This window comes from Canis lupus, chromosome 8, assembly GCF_003254725.2.
Source record: "Canis lupus dingo isolate Sandy chromosome 8, ASM325472v2, whole genome shotgun sequence".
In the NCBI taxonomy this organism is placed as follows: domain Eukaryota; kingdom Metazoa; phylum Chordata; class Mammalia; order Carnivora; family Canidae; genus Canis; species Canis lupus.
The window spans coordinates 47,030,445-47,050,271 of NC_064250.1; the positions used below are offsets into that span (position 1 = coordinate 47,030,445).

Genomic DNA, 19,827 nt, shown 5'->3' on the forward strand with positions numbered 1-19,827 from the left:
CAAGTAGGCTGAGCAGAATGGTTGGGTTCAGCTAATGAAAGGCACTGTCAAAAATGTGAAGAGCAAGAGGAGAGTGAAGTCAAGCTATTTCTTCTCTCTCCACTCCCACACTATCTCACCTCAGATTGCCTGCCTCCCATCACAAAGGCTATGTAGGTAGGGCTCCTGCCAGGCAGCCTTCTGCCTTTGAGCCTTCAAGCCCCAAGGTTCTGCAACCAACTTGCTTTTTAACTTTGCCAATGCCTTTGGAAATAGTCCCATTATGAAACTCCCCACAAATTACCCAATTGGAACATGCCACTTGTTTGTTCCCTGCCAGAACTCTGACGCAGCTCAACACTCACGCGCGCGGCCAGTGACCAGATTCGTGAATTGAAAAGCAAAACTCTTACTGAGCACCTGCTATATAGTTTTATCAGTGCGGTGTTTGCCATATGTTAGCCCAGGTAATTATCACAATATGCTTTTTACAGAGAAGGAGACTGGCTTCAGAGACTGAATTACGTATCTTGCTAAGGATCACCAGGCTATTAAGGAGCAGGATCAGACCGGAATCCAGGTCGATCTCACTCCATAAACATCTATCTGCACTGAAAGCCACCCCTTGGTACTCTTAGCTCTAAGAAAAAGGCCAGGGAAAGGATCGAGAGGCAGGGGAAGGATTAGGACTGTTTCTCCACTGATCACCTGAATTACAATCACCTGGGATGCTTTATACACCTGCAGGTTCTCGGACCTGACCGTATCAGTGCCATCGCAACAGTCTTGGTACCTCTAGTCCACATTCACTGCGCTGGATGGGAGGATTAATAATGAACTCTTATTTTAGTTGACAACGTTCTTCCGGCTGACCAGACATCAGCGCGTTTGCACAAACACTAGGGATCTCACGCAGCGGTTGAGAGCGTCTCACGTGCATCCAATGGGAGAAGCGCCAGGTGCCAACTGTGACTGCCCCCTAGGAGGTGAAGGGCCGCCCGCGGGACACGTGACTGGCGAGGCGGATAACGCCCCCCTCCCGCCGCAGCGCTCGGCAGAAATCAGGATGGCGGCGACCGTGAGCCTGGAGCCCGCGGGCGGCTGCGCCTGGGACGAGCCGGTGCGCATCTCCGTGCGCGGCCTGGCCCCGGGACAGCCCGTCACGCTGCGCGCGTCCCTGCGCGACGAGAGGGGCGCGCTCTTCCGGGCCCACGCGCGCTACCGGGCGGACGACCGCGGCCTCCTGGACCTGGCGCGCGCGCCCGCGCTGGGCGGCAGCTTCGTGGGGCTCGAGCCCATGGGGCTGCTCTGGGCCCTGGAGCCCGAGAAGCCCTTGGTGCGGCTGGTGAAGCGGGACGTGCAGACGCCCTTCGCCGTGGAGCTGGAGGTGCTGGACGGCCACGAGCCCGACGCCGGGCGGCTCCTGGGCCGGGCGCTGCACGCGCGCCACTTCCTGCGGCCCGGGGTGCGGCGGGTGCCGGTGCGCGCGGGCCGGGTGCGCGGCACGCTCTTCCTGCCCCCAGGTGAGCGCCCGGGCTCCCAGGCTGTTTTGGAGAATTAGATGGAGTCCCGAGACCTGGGTGGCCTCTTGCCTGACGGGGGGTGGGGAGCTCATGGTTGTGGAACTTTCCTAAACTCGTCCCCGCACTCCAGAGTCTATCCTGGATTGAAGTTTTTCTTCGAAGTTTCTCGGCACTTCCAGGAGTCAACTGCCACTTCTTAGCTAAAAAGTGCATTCAACATACTCAAAGAGAGCATTGATTTTTTTTTTAAAGATATTATTTATTTATTCATGAGAGACAGAGAGAGAGGCAGAGACACAGGCAGAGGGAGAAGCAGGCCCCATGCAGGGAGCCCATTGCGGGACTCAGTCTCGGGTCTCCTGGATCAGGCCCTGGGCTGAGGGCAGGCGCTAAATCGCTGAGCCATCCAGGGATCCCCAGTGCATTGATTTCAAGTGCAGGCCAGGCGGCTGTGTTTCAAATACCAGTTTTAGGTAATGACTTTTTTTTTTTTAAGATTTTATTTATTTATTCATTAGAGAGACACAGAGAGAGAAAGAGAGAGGAGAGAGAGGCAGAGACACAGGCAGAGGGAGAAGCAGGCCCGGGACTCCAGGATCAGGCCCTGAGCCGAAGGCAGGCGCCAAACCGAGCCACCCAGGGATCCGATCCCTCAAACACCAGTATTAGGTAATGACTTAAGGTGCTGTGCAAGAGTGGCCTTTGCCTGTTTTCACATCAAACTTCCGAGGAAGCTAAAACCACAGATAGAGGCAGTGCCCTGTAATCCGAGAAGACAAACTGATGGTCCCTTTCTCCCGTTTTAAACAGTTTGTTGGTGATTCCCAATCTGGGTTAATTTTCCTCCACCCCAGAGGACATTTGGCAATATCTGGAGACATTTTTGGTTGTCCCAATCCAGGAGGCCTGGGGTGCTATTGCCATCTAGTGGGTAGAGGCCAGAGATGTTGCTAAGCATTCACAATGCCCAGGGTAGCCTGCACAACAAAGAAATACCTTACTTAAAATGCCCATAGGGCTGAGGAACCCTAGTCTTAAAAGAACAAGGTGCTTACTAGGTAAAAGAGGCTTGGACACAAAACGCCTGACCCAACTCTTAAAACCAAATTCCAGACTGAAACCCCTCCCATAGAGAAATGCTGCAGTTGTTGCCACATGCCACAGAATCTGGAACAAATGTCATTCTCCAAAGCGAGAGGCCCTGCTTTATTCTTACAGCTCTTAGGCAATTCACACTCTTAATTAATGGCTGCATATTCAGCTGTGAACTCCTGCAGCTAGAATTGGACTTTACGCATCTCAATGGGTCTGTATTCCTAAAGGCTTGCCCAGGGATAGACTAGGAGCTCAGTAGTCCTCCTGATTTAAGAAGAATCAGCCCCCAGGGATACCTGGGTGGCTCAGTTGGTTAAGTGACCAACTCTCAATTTTGGCTCAGGTCATGATCTCAGGGTCATGGGATGGGCTCTGCCCTCAGCAGAGTGCCTGCTTGAGATTCTCTCCCTCTGCCCCTTCCCCTATTTCTCACATATTCTCTCTCACTCTCTGTCTAAAATAAATAAATAAAAGCTTAAAAAAGGCCTTTAAAAAGAATCTCCCGCCTAAAAACCCTTTCACTACCTATCATGGCTACTGATATTTGAGTCCAGTCAATGTTCTGTTAACTATTTCAGTGTCTACTATGTGGCCCATTTAAAAAGTCGGTTCTGAAAAAAAAAAAAAAAAAGTCGGTTCTGGCCCAAAGGCTTTTGTAAATAAGGTAAACAAGTTCAATCACTTAACAAATATGAATTAAGTCCAGGACCATGCTACATACTGGGATGCAATATATAGCACAGACAGACATGGTCCTCACTGCACTAACAGCCTAATAAAGGACCCAGGTAACTATACTTGCAGTTATAAATGTGGTAAGTGCTAGGAGAGGGGAAGTACAGGCCCAGGGTGCTGGTGAGAACATATAAAAGACTGACTCAACTCACTTTGGGAGGGATCTGGAAAGCCTTCTGGGAAGGGAGATCTAAATTTAGGTTTGAGGGGCACCTGGGTGGCTCAGTCTGTTAAGCGTATGCCTTCAACCCAGGTCATGATCCCAGGGTCCTGGGATGGACCCCCTGCATCTTGCTCCCTGCTCAGTGGGGAGTCTGCTTCTCCCTCTCCTCTGCCCGCCCCCCCCCCCTTGCTTGGTCTTTCTCTTTCAAATAAAGACATAAAATCTTAAGAAAAAATTGGGGATGGAGGGGAATAGTGTATACCATTTTTAGGAGCCAAAGAGAACAGCGCACATTTAGGAATGGTGTTATTTAAGGCTGGGGCAGAGTGTGCAAAGACATAGGCAGTATATCTAATAAACCCTTATATATGTAGCGCTCTCAAAGTATTCTAAAATAGTTTTTTTTTGGAGGAAAATTATGTGGGAAATGTACATTATATCAAATGCTATCTCTAGCATATTTTTCACATTTTCTCACACATTTGTGAAAATATGTGAAAAATTCTGGAGAAAATAAAGCTTTTTGTTCCCGTCCTTCTCCCTGAAGATTACTAAAAGAAAAAAAATTGCACATTTTAAAAAGGATCCTTTTTCCACCCACTCCTCCACCCCCAACCTTAGTTGCTCTAGAAACTTTTCTTTGCTGACTACCAAAATATGAAACTCAAGAATGTCTTTTGAGAGTCTAAAGCTTTTTAAGATTTGTGGTGCTTTCCAGGTGCAGGACCCTTCCCTGGGATCATTGATCTGTATGGAAGTGGTGGTGGCCTTTGTGAATACAGGGCCAGCCTCCTGGCTGGACATGGGTTTGCTGCGCTTGCTTTGGCTTATTTTAGATTTGAAGACCTCCCTGAGTATTTGGATGATCTACAACTCGAGTACTTTGAAGAAGCTGTGAACTTCATGCTGCAGCATCCAAAGGTGGGTCCTCATGCTTGCCTGAAGAGGAGAAGGGATAGAGCAGACCCAGGACTGGATCCAGAAGCCATACCAGAACACCAGGGGCTAGAAATATATCATGAGATACAAAAGTTCCTTCAAAAGTTACTAGGATTATTATTATTTTTAAAATTTTTATTTATTTATGATAGTCACAGAGAGAGAGAGGGAGAGAGAGAGAGGCAGAGACATAAGCAGGCTCCATGCACCGGGAGCCCGACCTGGGATTCGATCCCAGGTCTCCAGGATCGCGCCTTGGGCCAAAGGCAGGCGCCAAACCGCTGCGCCACCCAGGGATCCCAGTTACTAGGATTATTATTTTCATTTCTATCCCTCTCTCTCCAATCTCTAAAGACTCCACTGTTTATTTCCCTTTAATTATTAACCACAATTCAAAGAGCTCCCCTAAAATGTTACTAACCTTAAATTCTGGTTCTTCATCTACCACCACATGGCCCAATAATCTTGAAAAAGGCAACTCTTTCTCTGAGATTCTATTTTTCTTATTCATAAGGCTAATGTAAATATACAGATGGAGAAATTTGACTAGCAGGAGACATTTTTAGGACATTTAAATAGGGACTGTATTTGATGATATTAAGGAATCATTAATTTTGTTAAATGTAATAATGATACTGTGTTTTTATAGAGAAAGTTCTTATCTGAGACTGGAAAAAATAAAATAGTTTGGTATGATTATAGATAGAATATATACTCTGCAACTCCCTAGACTCAAAGAAACTCAAATATTCTAATGTTAAATGATAAACTGTTCCACAAGGTCTGTGGGTTAGTCTAACTCAGAATTCAGAGACTGGTCTCTTAGCAGAGCTGCTAAAGCCTAGATGGTCTTGAATTGTGATTATTGGTTAATTAGAGGAGCTAAGGCCCCAGGGAAAAACAAGAGACCAATTCTTCTGTCTTGGACTTTTTTTTTTTTTAATTTTTATTTATTTATGATAGTCACACAGAGAGAGAGAGACAGAGACATAGGCAGAGGGAGAAGCAGGCTCCATGCACCAGAGCCCAATGTGGGATTCGATCCCAGGTCTCCAGGATCGTGCCCTGGGCCAAAGGCAGGCGCTAAACCGCTGCGCCACCCAGGGATCCCTGTCTTGGACTTTTGTTTTAGGTGGCCACACTCTGGACTTCCTTTGGGCTGTATCCCTGCCGACAGGGTGAGGAGTCCAAGGTACCCAGGGAATGTATCCACCTGGAACCTGTGTGCTTACGCACACCCACACGCGCCCACCATGCCCTTGTGATCTGGAACCCCAGAATTCTTTGCCAAATGGCATCGATCCTCCTTCTAGTCCTGTGTCTCTTCTCTGGTCTATCAGTGTGAATACACCTAGGCCTTAAACACATAGGCTTGCGGGATCCCTGGGTGGCTCAGCGGTTTAGCGCCTGCCTTTGGCCCAGGGTGTGGTCCTGGAGACCCAGTATCGAGTCCCACGTCGGGCTCCCGGCATGGAGCCTGCTTCTCCCTCCTCTGTGTCTCTGCCTCTCTCTCTCTATGTCTATCATAAATAAATAAATAAATAAATAAATAAATAAATAAATAAATAAATAAATAAATAAAAAAAACACATAGGCTTGGGCGTCCACATACATGTGTGAGAGGCCCCTCAAGGTTGATGATGGAGCCAGGGTTGGGAAAAACAGGAAGGTGGGTAGGGACCAAGGATGGGCTGGCTCTCCCCTAGTCTACATTCCAGTACAGAGCTTCAAGACCTTCCATGCTTTCAAATCTTCTGTTATGGAGGTATATTTATCAAAGTGGGAGAAAAGAATATATTTAAAGAGTTTGTTCACTTGATTTATAACTTAAATATTTAGGGTATGTGGGTATAGGTCTCTGTGTGTACTCTGGACCCAATCACCAAAAATATTAGTGGAAGGCCCGTGTCCTAGGAAATCAATTGATTTGCTTCTTAGAAGACCCACTTGAGCATTGTGGATTGTTGCATGAAGAAAGCAAGCCAATGACATTTAAAAAAGCTACCTAGAGAATATAAAATCACTGTTTATGTCCTCCATTTACAAATTCTGGGCTTGTTCTGTTTCTCTTCTACAGGTGAAAGGCCCTAATGTTGGGCTTCTTGGCTTCTCCAAAGGAGGTGACCTGTGTCTCTCAATGGCCTCTTTCTTGAAGGGGATCACAGCCACTGTACTTATCAATTCCTGTGTGGCTAACACAGTAGCTCCTCTGCCTTACAAAGATATGATTATCCCCAGTCTTGGCAGTGACCCAAAGAGATATACAATTAATGAATCTGGACTTTTGAATTTTATGGGTATTTGGGAAAATCCACTGGAGGGATCCAACCAGAAAAGTATTATTCCATTTGAAAGGGCCCAGGGGCCCTTCCTGTTTATTGTTGGCATGGATGATAATAACTGGAAGAGTAGCTTCTATGCTCAGATAGCCTCTGAACGGTTACAAGCCAATGGGAAAGACAGACCCGAGATAATCTGCTACAAAGGAACTGGTCATTGTATTGAACCACCTTATTTTCCTGTATGTAGAGCTTCTGTACATGCAGTGTTAGGCCAACCCATATGCCATGGAGGTGAGCCAGAGTTTCAGTCAAGGGCACAGGTCGATGCTTGGCAGCGAATTCAAACTTTCTTCCATAAACATCTCAATGGTCAAAAACCTGTCCAGTCCAGCAAACTATAAAATTGTAATCATAGACCAGATAGTATTAATAAAAACCGAATTCATACATATGTGTTGGGTTTTCCAGAGCACGTAGGAAACTTTTGGCAACAAAATAACTATCTCAGCTTCTTATCAGGTCCCATTGGAGTCTTTGCAACCCTGATTTCTTCACTGCCACTCCTTTCTCCCCTGAACTTTACTCACTGTATAGGCTTTTTTTTTTTTCTCTCTCACTGTATAGGCTTAATCCTGACCTCATCCACAGGATCCATTCCATCTTAGCCGTAAGTAGGTGAAATGTAAGAAGTGCCTACCCAACTCTCTGTTGCTGGCCTACCTTTGACCTGTGTTCTGGTTTTGAAGACTGAGTTTCTGTATTCGTAAGAGTTCCAAATCCTGTTTGGACTCTAACTGACCATGTCTGAGCATTGGGAACATACCCACTTGAACCCTTTATGGAATGAACTATGCTTCTTTCTTGCCAGTATACATTTCTGAATGTGTATTCAAGACTTGTTTCTGAACCCCACTTTGAAGATTGGGGGCATTGAATTTCTTCATATGCTAAGCCATGTTTTTATTTATTTTTTTAAATATTTTATTTATTTGTCAGAGAGAGAAAGCATGCACACACAAGCAGGGGGAGCAGCAGGCAGAGGGAGAAGTGGGCTCCCCGTTGAGCAAGGAACCCAATGTGGGATGCGATCCCAGAACTCTAGGATCATGACCTGAGCTAAAGGCAGACACTTAACTGTCTGACCACCCAGGCATCCCTTTGCTTTTATTTTATGAATGCAGAGCTTTGTTTTTATTTTATGAATCAGGCCTCAATTTCTTCCTTACTGATAATGTACCCTTTACAAAGATTCAAACAGTACTTTTACAAAGTAAAGCTGAGTTCTTTACAACAGTACTTGTTGTAAGCAAAACAGTGTATTGATATACTGATATAACCCAGTTTTTAAAAGATTTTATTTATTTGAGAGAGAGAGAGAGAGCAAGATGAGGTGGGGAGGGTCAGATAAAGAGTGAGAAGTAGACTCTCCAGTGAGCAGGGAGCCCAATGTGGGACTCAATCCCAGGACCCTGAGATCATGACCTGAGCTGAAGGCAGACAACCAACTGAGCCACGTAGGCTCCCCTATAACTATTTATTTATTTATTTATTTATTTATTTATTTATTTATTATTATTATTTAAGATTTTTATCCATTTATTCATGAGAGACACAGGGAAAGAGAGAGGCAAAGACATAGGCAGAAGGAGAAGCAGGCTCCATGCAGGGAGCCCGATGTGGGACTCAATCTCGGGACTCAAGGATCACGCCCTGAACCAAAGGCAAATGCTCAACCATTGAGCCACCCAGGCATCCCAATTTTTAAAAAAGGATTTATTTGTTAATTTGAGAGAGCAGGAGTGGGAGGGGCATAGGGAGAGGCAGAGAGAATCCCAAGCAGACTCCACACCTAGTATGGAGCCTGATGCAGGGCTTGATCCCACAACTCTGAGATCAGGACCTGAGCCAAAACCAAGAGTTGGATGCTTAACCAACTGCACCACCCAGACACCCCAACTAACACATTTTTAAGACTCTACCCTGTGGGCCACTGCCTTAATCTTTGGATGTCATGTTATACTTACCAAATTAGACTTCCTCCCAGCAGCATCTGTTCCTATCACCTTCCTACTAGGAAGTACTGGGATCCATCTGCCTCAATTCATTGCAATGTACTGAGCACTACTACCTAGATACATAAGAGACTAGAACTGAAGGTCTTTCCCAAGTGCAAGAAAATTTTTCTGAGACCACATCACATGGTTTGCTGGGCACATGCAAAACCTTTCACCAATTCCAGTTTATCCAAACAACTGCCCATTAGTTTTTGACTAATGAAAAGAAGGTTCCTTAGAGGTAACTTAATTTTGACAAATTGCTAACAATATGTATTGAGTGTAGTTATTCCTTATGTAGTATAATAATTTACTATGATGTGAATTCTTGGAGTGGCTGTTTTAATTCACTCCCAGGTGGTCCTGGTATACTACAGATGCCTTTGGGATGGAGGAATCACAGGAAGAAGTTATAAGGAACATGGCTTGGGGTATGAGAGAAGTGAGGGCCAAAAGCTAGCCCCAGAAGCTAAGCATGAGGATGACAACTATCTCCAGGTACTAAATTTCCAGGTATAGGGACAGCTCTCCACTTCAATTTCTTCCTTATTGATAAAGTAGCCTAAAATATCCTACACTGCCTAAAGATGTTTGGTCACTTTCTCCTCTGAGTTGACTATATATCTGGCTACCTGTTTCTAAGATTTCAAAAGGAATTTCAGGTTGTTGAATAGCTACCTAAAATATGGTAATTGTGAGTTTGAAGGAAGGAAGAGAAAAGGTATCTGTGAAATGAAGCCAGAAACTAGGCTAATACAGTAGTGCTTATTATGTAGTCCTATATGTTTGCCTTGACTGGCCACTTATTCAGTCATACGCTTTCCAATGGCTTATGCAAAGAAAGAAACCTAGTCAGTTACACAAAGCTTAGAGTATTCCTAAAATAAAAGCAAAGCTTAGCAATCAATTTCTTCCAAAGGCTGTCATGCTAAGAAACATTAAGTGATGTAAATGGTAGTAACCTCAAGGATACCTTCACAGTAGGTATAAATTCCAGGCTCTCCTACTTATTGACTGTGTGACTTTGGGTAAGTTATTAAGCTTCCAAAGCCTCCATTTCATCATCTATAAAACGAGGATAATAGTGATAATAACAAGAACTACCTCTCTGGGCTGTCGTGATTAAATTGGATAATCCAGGTGAAGCATTTAAGAAATTTATATATCTATTTGTGTGTTTATTTTTAAAACATAACATTTAAATTTCATTAGAGAAAACTAATGGATTCTACAAAATCTAAGTGGGGTCAACCTGAGAGATCCTAAGAGAGAGAGAATAAGTGTTCTTCCAACTCTGAGATTCTCAGAGGTGCTGGGTTCCAGAACTTTGGGCTTGGACTTGCATTCTGAAGTTGGACCTGGTAGTCACAGATTAAATTTAACCTTCTTAGTTTATTACCCTCTTCCAGGCTTCTAGGGCCAATTACAGTTATCAACTTGATATATATACCCTTCTAGAACCATTTTATATGCATATACATACAAATACTTGTTTGAATGGAAAAATGTGGTTTTGTGAATCCCATGCCTTTTGCTTGGAAAGAGGAAAAGTCATGATGTATTTTTTTTCCTGCATATAAAGACACCTTTTTAATAGTTATTTCAGGCCACAAGACAATAGAGACTATTTCCGTAGTGTACACATGCGTAGAGCTGCCTCATCGAGAACGTTTAAACTTTAACATTGGCAGTCTTTTCTTAATCCCAGGCAAAAATAATTTCAAGAGGGAAAGGAATTTTGCTGGGAGCCTATGGTCTAGGTAAGCCTCCTTCAGCTAGGTTAGGGACTCGTGACCCCTGGTGGCCAAAGCAGGACTTTATTTTTTAAAAATTTTTCTATAGCAAGAAGCAGTTTACTTATTTATTCATGATAGACATAGAGAGAGGCAGAGACACAGGCAGAGGGAGAAGCTGGCTCCATGCAGGGAGCTGTACGTGGGACTCGATCCCAAGTCCCCAGGATCAGGCCCTGGGCCGACGGCGGCGCTAAACCACTGAGCCACCCGGGCTGCCCAACAAAGTGGGCCTTTAAGGAAGAGACCGGGGCAGCCCCAGAGGCTTAGCGCCTGCCTTCGGCCCAGAGTGTGATCCTGGAGACCCCGGATCGAGTCCCACGTCGGGCTCCCTGCATGGAGCCTGCTTCTCCCTCTGCCCGTATCTCTGCCTCTCTCTCTCTCATGAATAAATAAATATTTTAAAGAAATAAAGAAAGAGAAAGAAAGAAAAAGAAAAGAAAGAGAAGAAAGAAAGGAAAGAAAGAAAAGAAAGAAAGAAGAAAAAGAAAGAAAGAAAAAGAGAAAGAAAGAAGAGACCGGCCAGCATCTCCTGATCAGTAACTTCTCCCTCTTGGCCCGGGAGCGGTAGGCGGGGGATGAGCTCCTGCCTCTTTCAGGCGGTCCCACTACAGGGACCCCCCAAGCGTGACCGACCCCGGGCCCTCCTAAGTCGCCCCATCCGGCAGCCGGTTGCAGAGTGGCGCCCCAGGGACCAGCCGGGGGTGGGGGGAGGGGGGGCCGGCCCTGCTGCCCTCCGGGCCAGCTGATGCCACTGGGCCCCGCCTCTCCGGGGCCCGCCCGCTGGCCCCGCCCCATCCGTGACGCCGGGCCCTCCGGCCTGCGGGAGTCCAAGCCGCGAGGATCCCGGGGGCCCCCTCCTGTCTGGGAGGGGGATCACATCGGCCCTTCTCTCCCAGAAGGCGGCGACCCTGACCGTCCCGCCTAAGGCGGCGCTGGCCGCCGAGCTCCTGGACATTCACGTGCACGGCTTAGGCCCGGGGGAGCGGGGGACCCTGCGGGCGCCGGCCGTCTCTACCGCGGCCGCCCCTCCACTCGGGGCCGCGCTACCAAGCGGGCGGCCGCGGGAGTTGGACCTGGCCGGGGGCCGGGCTCGGGGTGGCCCCTTCACGGGCGTGGAGCCCATGGGGCTTCGTGGAGCCTCACGCCGGCCGGCTCGGAGGATCCCTGCTTCAACCAGATGCCGAGGGGCGTGATGAGCCCCCCCACCCCCAAGTGGAGGTGACCTCCACCGCGCGCCGCGGCAGCCGGCGGTGCCGCTGTACCCGGCGCTGGTCCTCCGAGATCGGCTGCCTGCGGGCCGCCTGCGGGCGTCTTCCCGCTGCCCCCAGGTGCGGGAGGTCTTGAGCGCAGAGCGCTGGGCCTGGCTTTAGGAAATCGACCTACGAAAGCCTGCTTGCTGTGCTAGCTAATTAGTGTTCGGAAAATAAAGCGGGCCCTTCGATTCCTTTGTTTTGTCGCCCTACACACCAGGTAGGACAGTCGCTCTCCTAAATGGCGACTGTACCTCTTTTCTGCCAGCTGCACCCCCATCCCCTTTAAACTCCTCGGGCTGCAGAGCTATTGCTTGTGAGCATCTTTGCTATAATAAGCATAAATGGCCTGTACAGTTTCTAGCATTAAGTATTTACCTCTCTAGTAGGGAGAGCTTTGTGTTAATTTACTTTAACAATTATCATTTCTTGTAATGATGACCAGATTAGTGGATACAAATCTTTCACTGGTATCTGTTCGAGCCCGATCATCACTGAAGGTCCATTACATATATTGTTCACTTTTTTATACTGGTTTCACGTTAGGATACAGATATCTTTTTGTTATTTTCTGACGTACTCGAATTTCTTGAAAACCATCATGATGAGGAAACTTGCTCATTTCATAGACCAAAGAACAATTTATTTTATAGATGAAAAAAAACTAAGGCCTAAAGTGTTTTAACCAGATCCCACAGCTAGATGGTGCTAAAATGAGGGTGCAGTCAAGTTCTTTGAGCGCCAAACTCTGACCTCCACAAACAGGGCCTGAGTTAATGAGTCAAAGAATTAGGTTAGACAAGTTAAACTTGTCTGGTTTATTTTCCATGTTCACTCTCAGGATCCTTAGAACTAAGAATCTTTTATTTATTTATTTATTTATTTATTTATTTATTTATTTATTTATTTATTTATTTATTTTTAAAGATCTTATTTTTTTTAATTTTTATTTATTTATGATAGTCACAGAGAGAGAGAGAGAGGCAGAGACACAGGCAGAGGGAGAAGCAGGCTCCATGCACCAGGAGCCTGACGTGGGATTCAATCCAGGGTCTCCAGGATCGCGCCCTGGGCCAAAGGCAGGCACCAAACCGCTGTGCCACCCAGGAATCCCAACTAAGAATCTTTTAAACAAGAGATTTAAAACATTTTCATAATTGGGGTTGGTTTTGTTTTTTTTTTTTAAGACTTTATTTATTCATGAGAGACACAGAGAGGCAGAGATATAGGCAGAGGGAGAAGCAGGCTCCACGCAGGGAGCAGGATGTGGGACTCGATCCTAGGTCTCCATGATCACACCCTGGGCTGAAGGCAGCTATAAACCGCTGAGCCACCCCGGGCTGCCCAAGGGGGGATTTTTTTTTTTTTTTTTTTTTGAGTGTATAAGGTCTTAGCAATTTTACATACTGGGGTCAGATTCCTGAATCCAGAGAAAATAAAGAAATTCTCAGTTATTTTAATGTGGTAAGCTAGTGGTTGGAAAAATCTATTGCTGAATAATTTGAGGATCTGTGTGTTATGTCTTTTTCGTGGTTTTGCTTTATCCTTTCTGAAAGTAATCTTGAATCCAGAGATGCTTGAGATCTAATTTTACAAAGAGCAGATCAAGAGATGCCAAGATATTTGAATGTTAAGAAAACCACCTTGTAAATATCACTACATTAATATTTACACCCAAGCTTTCACTTTGGTGGCTAGATTTGCCTTAACTTGTTTCTAGCTTTGAAAATTTAGCCTAAAACAACAACAACAACAACAACAAAGAAAATTTAGCCTTTGGCACTGGAATTTTAGATCTTTTAGTTTGGATTATATCTTTTTTTTTTTTTTTTTTTTTTTTTAATTTTTTTTTTTTTTTTTTTTTTTTTATTCATGATAGTCACAGAGAGAGAGAGAGAGGCAGAGACACAGGCAGAAGGAGAAGCAGGCTCCATGCACCGGGAGCCCGACGTGGGATTCGATCCCGGGTCTCCAGGATCGCGCCCTGGGCCAAAGGCAGGCGCCAAACCGCTGCACCACCCAGGGATCCCTAGTTTGGATTATATCTAATGTTCTTGCCTCTAACTCTGTTCTTACAGATTTATCTGGCCTTCCCCTCTCCCCCCCCCCCCTTTTTTTTTTTAATTTTTAAGATTTTATTTTTTTGAGAGAGTGAGATAGTAAGAGCACCAGCTGGGGGAGACGCAGAGGGAGAAGGCTTGCTCCTGGGAGACTGACTTGGGGATTGATCCCAGACAGAACCTTGGAATCATGACCTGAGCCAAAGGCAGATGCTTAACCCACTGAGCCACCCAGGCGCCCCTTTATCTGGGACTTTTAATTGGAATAATACAGAAGACTGTATCTGAAAAATACTAGGAGGCAATTGGCTGGGAAATTCTCTTGGAATAGTGAATGAATAACATACTCTACAATAAGAATGTTGAAAGACAAGTAACAGATCAACATTAGAAGGAAATAGTTTGACATTTTACTCCCTTTCCACTGTGAGGGAGCAATAATTTACTCTCCTCTTCAATGTCCTTCTGGCTGGACTAAAAATCAAATGGACGTGAAACAGACCAACCAGAGAAAATGAAATTTTCTTTATGTATAGGGAATCCACACAGACATGGTAATTCCAAAGACAGGCAAAACAAGGTAAGGAGGAAAGGTTAGAGGCCTAGGACTTTCAAGGGAAGGAATGCAATTCACAGAACAGTAAGAGCAGTTGTTTGGAAATTAGATGTTTGCCCTGCCGTACAGATGGGTCGCTCAGATAAAGTTTATCTCTGGTAATAACACTCATTCTGGAAAAGACCCCCAATTTAGATTTTTCCATGTCATTAAGGGAGGGCTAAACTTTCTCTTGAGCCCACAGGGTCTCAATTGCCTTCAGCTCAAAATAGTCTACATGCCATAGTGGCATATTCTGAGGGGAACTCCCTTGAACCCCTTCAAAGTGAAAACCACTTAAGTGGTTTATCTAGGGGTAGCCTCCCCTTGGCTCCTATGCCACACATATTGTTCATTTTATATTACACCATCATTAGACCTTTAAAATAGTATAAACTTTGTTTACTTAGGGATTTTGGTGACTTTGTATCTTAAGCTCATTGAGAACTCAAAGGGCCCTTTAAAGTTGGATTTTTTTAAATGAGGTATTGCACTTTCATAACTCAAACCCTGCCAAAACTATTTGCTTAGATGATCAGGATTTACTCTTCAAACCAAAACATTTTCCATATCCTTGGTATAAATTATCATATTTTATTCTATTTCTGAGTGTTTTTCTCATAGGGAGAAAAGAAAAAACATTCTTACATAGCCAAAACAGGTATCTATTTCAACCACAATGATAAACCTATTTCAGCCAAAACAGATTTTTTTTCAAGGCAAATAAGTGAATGTTTTATTTATTTATTTTTTAAAAAAGATTTAATTAATTTATTTAACAGAGAGAGAAAGCACAAGCAGGGGGAATGCACAGGCAGAGGGTAGGGAGAAGCAGACTCCTCGCTGAGCAGGGAGCCTGATGTGGGGCTATATCTCAGAATCCTGGAATCATGACCTGATCCCAAGGCAGCCACCCAGGTGCCCCTAGGAACTTTTGAAATAGAAAAAAATAATCTAAAAAAATTTAAAGTTAGAAAATAATAATGTTTTTCCAAAAATATAAATTATACAATTAGAATTTGCTTTAGAAGGGAAGCCTGGCTCAGCGATTTAGTGCCGCCCTCAGCCCAGGGTGTGACTCTGGAGACCCAGGATCGAGTCCCACGTCGGGCTCCCTGCATGGAGCCTGCTTCTCCCTCTGCCTGTGTCTCTGCCTCTCTCTCTCTCTCTCTCCCCCCGTATCTCTCATGAATAAATAAATAAATAAATCTTTAAGAAAAAAAAGAATTTGCTTTAGAAAATATTAGCTAGGTATCATAGTCCATTAAGTGTCCTGTCATCTAATCCCAGATTAATCCTCTTTCCTGGTTTATAGGAGATGGTCCTTTTCCTGGTTTGATTGATGTTTGGTGATGGAGGATTAAATGAATCTCGAGCTAGTCTCCTGGCTTGTGGAGGTTTTGCCACTCTGGCTTTGCCATTTTTTGGCTATGAAGATCCACCTCCAATCGTGAAGGACTTAAATTTAGATTACTTTGAGGAGGCAGCTAAATTTGTGCAAAGTCGCCCAAAGGTGAGTGGGATTGTAGAGAGAAATAAATGTATTTAAAACGAACTCCTTAGGGCCACGAGAGAGTGAATAAAGACAGTGGTCCTAATGGTCTGGAAAATGTAACAAATACCTGTTGAATGAATTAATGGATAAATACATGAATAAATAAGGTATCTGATAAATACATAAATGCTTTTTCTTTATTGAGGGCTGTGGCCCCATTAACAATCAGGCTTTCTCTCTCTCTCTCTCTCTCTCTCTCTCTCTCTTTCTCTCTCTCGTTTGCCTTCTTTTCCTTCAATCTCTAGGTTAAAGGTCGAACATTGGAATGATAGGTTCTGGCTAAGGGGGGCAGAGTTGGCCTTTTCTATGGCTAGTTTTCTCCCAAATATAGCTGCAGTTGTGAGCATCAATGGCTGCATCTCTAACACAACTACTGCCCTTACATGTGGTAGATTTATCCTGCCAGGACTGCCTTTTAACCTGGACAAAATCTCTGCCATGGATTTAGGGGTTTATGATGTTAAAGAAGCCCTGGGAGGACCCCTTGGATCCAACTTACTGGGAAAGCCATATCCCCCTTGAGAAAGCCAGTGTCCATTTCCTTTTTATAGTCGGAGAGGATGACAGGCTTATGCTGACATAGCTGTGAAGCACCTGGCAGAGCATGGGAAGACAAATTTCACTGTTTTAAGCTACCCTAACACTGGCCACAGAATAGATCCCCCTTATAGCCCTTTTCTCTATATCCCTGGATCCCGTGTTGGGAGTGCCTGTTTTGGGAGGTGGACAGCTGAAAGGTCATGCTGCTGCTCAGATTGAGTCTTCGAAGATCTTGAAGCTTTTGCACTTGCATCTAGGGTAAAGTCTAACAAACTAGAGAGTTAAGTTTAGCATATGCGCAGAAAGAATTAAGGGATAGATAGAATATTTTTAACATGTAGTAACTGAAATCTTGACTTCTCAGGGACATCTGTAAGCTTTTAAAAGAAGTAAGAATACTTGTCTCAAGTTCATCAGGGTTTGTAACTTTGGTTACTATCCCTGTTTCTCCATGTTTGGTTTGTTTGAGCTTGAGCTCAAGGTAGTTGCTAAGTGAAAACCAGTTTCCAGTCTGTCATTTTACTCATCCTTCCGCCCTACCCTCCGTGTTACCTGTACTTCTGAAGGTTTTTAAAAACTGATGTGTGATAATTAGTTTGCTATTATGTGTCCCAGAGTTTATAAAACTGTTTTGGACAGGGGTGAATACATGAATATAGGTCCCTGGTTTTATGTTGAGGAGCCATTGGGCTATGATAACTTTCTCATAACAGTCAGAGGCTGGAGTGAATTCTGACAACATGACTCAGAGGTTAATTTGTGGTAGACTGAAGTCATAGAATCCTTTCTGTTGTTAATCAGGTTTTGATTTTTTTTTTCTAGTTGCCACCTGTTGTAGGATCTTTAAAGAAAGTTAGAAATCCTAAAATACTTGCTTTAAAACTGCCAACCAATGACTGAGAAACCTTGATTCATTATAGTTCATTTATCTCTGTATTTGTATTTTATTTTTTTATTTATGATAGTCACAGAGAGAGAGAGAGAGAGAGAGAGGCAGAGACACAGGCAGAGGGAGAAGCAGGCTCCATGCACCGGGAGCCCGACGTGGGATTCGATCCCAGGTCTCCAGGATCGCACCCTGGGCCAAAGGCAGGCGCTAAACCGCTGCACCACCCAGGATTCCCTCTGTATTTGTATTTTAAAAAACTTTATTCACACTTTGTTTAAAAAACATATTTAAAAATAGGCATATGTCAGTTCTCCCCCCAAGTTCATAATTACACAAGTAGGCAATGTAATTATCTGAGGGAAGGACAGAGTTCATTTCCTTCTACTTTCTACTACTCTCACCAAAAATTTAATTACAATTTGTGGATGAGCCTTAATTTATTAAAATAATTTAACTGAAGTTCTGAGATTCTATTTTAAACATTAAAAATATGTATAGAATTAAAAGATGTTAAAAGTTCTGGACTTCTTATAATTTAGCTTCAGTTTAGTTTTTTGTTCTTCCACGCAATTGAAGGGAGAGATTAAAGTATTAATTATCAGCCTTTGATTTTGGTTGATCAGTAGATCTTGTGGTCAGAACTATATTTCGGGTTCTTCTTGGCAGAAGATGAAGTATTCTCACCTTAATAGTTCCCCTCCCCGAAATTAACATTATTTTTAGAATATAATACATGTTTCAAATCATTAACATCAACAAGAAAGTATATATGTCATACTTTACACACACACACATATACGTACATATGTATTACCTCCTGATTTTTGGGTTATTCGTGTACGATTTTTATTTTTATTTTTTATTTTATTTTTTTAAAGATTTTATTTATTCATGAAAGACATAGAAAGAGAGGCAGAGACACAGGCAGAGGGAGAAGCACGCTCCATGCACCGGGAGCCCGACGTGGGATTCGATTCCGGATCTCCAGGATCACGCCCTGAGCTGAAGGCAGACGCTCAACCGCTGAGCCACCCAGGCATCCCTGCTTTGGTGATTTTATACTTCAAATTAAGGTCTAAAAAAACACCAGCTGTGAAAGCAATATAAATGGACTTTAACTTGGACCTCATCTGTTAAGTTCCCATGCTTGGAGAAACTAATGTCAACTCATCATGTGATACTCAATTTGTACAATAAATTATGAACCTGGAAAAAAAATTTTTTAAAAAATAAAACTTTAAAACCTCGCTATAAAATAACTTTAAAAATTCCCTTCCCCTGCAGATTGCCCCTCGCATCCTTCTCACTACCACCTTTTGTAATTTACCTGTAGTCCGACTGAGGCTAAATTCAGCTGAATTTCCTCGGTTACCTTTCCCAGCCCCCCCCCCCCCCCCCCCCCCCGGGAGCCAAGAGGTGAATGAAAGCATAAAATGCTGGTTTTAGGGGCGCCTGAGTGGCTCAGCCAGTTAAACATCTGCCTTTGGCTCAGGTCACCATTCCCTGAGTCCCAGGATTGAGCCCTGCCAGGGACTCCCTGCTCCTAGGGGAGTCTGCTGCTCCCTTTACCGCTCTCTTGCTCACTCTCGCAAATAAATAAAATCTTTAAAAAATATAATAAAATGCTGATTTTATATATCTGAGGTGTTTTTCTCCCCTCCTCCTATGAAATTAGACAAATATTGTAAAATACTGAGTTGCTAGGTATATGGAGAAATGAAGTCACTTATATGTACACTGTTGTTTATAATTGACACAGCCTTCTGGAGAGCTGTTGGCAATAGTATTGAAAGCTATAAAAACGTATGCACCTCTGTCACCCAGGTGACATTCCCACTTCTAGGACTTCATCCTGAAGGAATAATCAGACACGGAGATTTCTGTTCAAAATTTTAATAGCAAAAAGAGAAACAACTGAAATATCAAAAAAAGAATTGGTATTATCAAATATCCAAATAATGAAATAATATACTTCCCTTAAAAATGTTGCTGGAAAAAAGATGTTGCTGAAATGCATCTATTCACATGCGGTCATGATGTACTAATTTAAAATGTAAGTTGCCAAACAAAATAGCTGCATAGGGAGAGCCCGAGTGGCTCAGCGGTTTAGCGCCACCTTTAGTCCAGGGCCTGATCCCGGAGACGCGGATCGAGTCCCGTGTCAGTCTCCCTGCATGGAGCCTGCTTCTCCCTCTGCCTGCGTCTCTGCCTCTCTCTCTGTGTCTCTCATGAATAAATGAATAAAATCTTAAAAAAAAAAATCATCAAAGCAATGCCTCCATATGTGGCCAATACACAATTCATTCTACCTGTGAGACTAGAAGGGTTGAAATGTTCTTTGATGCCACTGAAATGGAATTGGGCATCAGTTT

The 19,827-nt window shown here is 44.1% G+C and overlaps 1 protein-coding gene across 2 annotated transcripts; it reads left to right on the top strand.

Moving 5' to 3' along the window:
- Positions 1 to 983: 983 nt before the first annotated feature.
- ACOT6 (acyl-CoA thioesterase 6) lies at positions 984 to 18,673 on the top strand. 2 transcript variants are annotated; one of them, XR_007412714.1, is made up of 4 exons: positions 984 to 1,502; positions 4,214 to 4,416; positions 15,787 to 15,984; positions 18,334 to 18,673. XR_007412714.1 is itself a non-coding variant. In XM_025443203.3 (3 exons), the coding sequence occupies exons 1-3, from the start codon at positions 1,046 to 1,048 to the stop codon at positions 7,115 to 7,117; spliced, it is 1,266 nt and encodes a 421-aa protein (XP_025298988.2). In that variant the 5' UTR covers positions 1,031 to 1,045; the 3' UTR covers positions 7,118 to 7,163. The 2 variants fall into 2 exon arrangements, 1 of the variants encoding a protein (XP_025298988.2); XM_025443203.3 differs by lacking the exons at positions 15,787 to 15,984; positions 18,334 to 18,673 and adding an exon at positions 6,512 to 7,163 and having other exon boundaries at positions 1,031 to 1,502.
- The last annotated feature ends 1,154 nt before the right edge of the window (positions 18,674 to 19,827 follow it).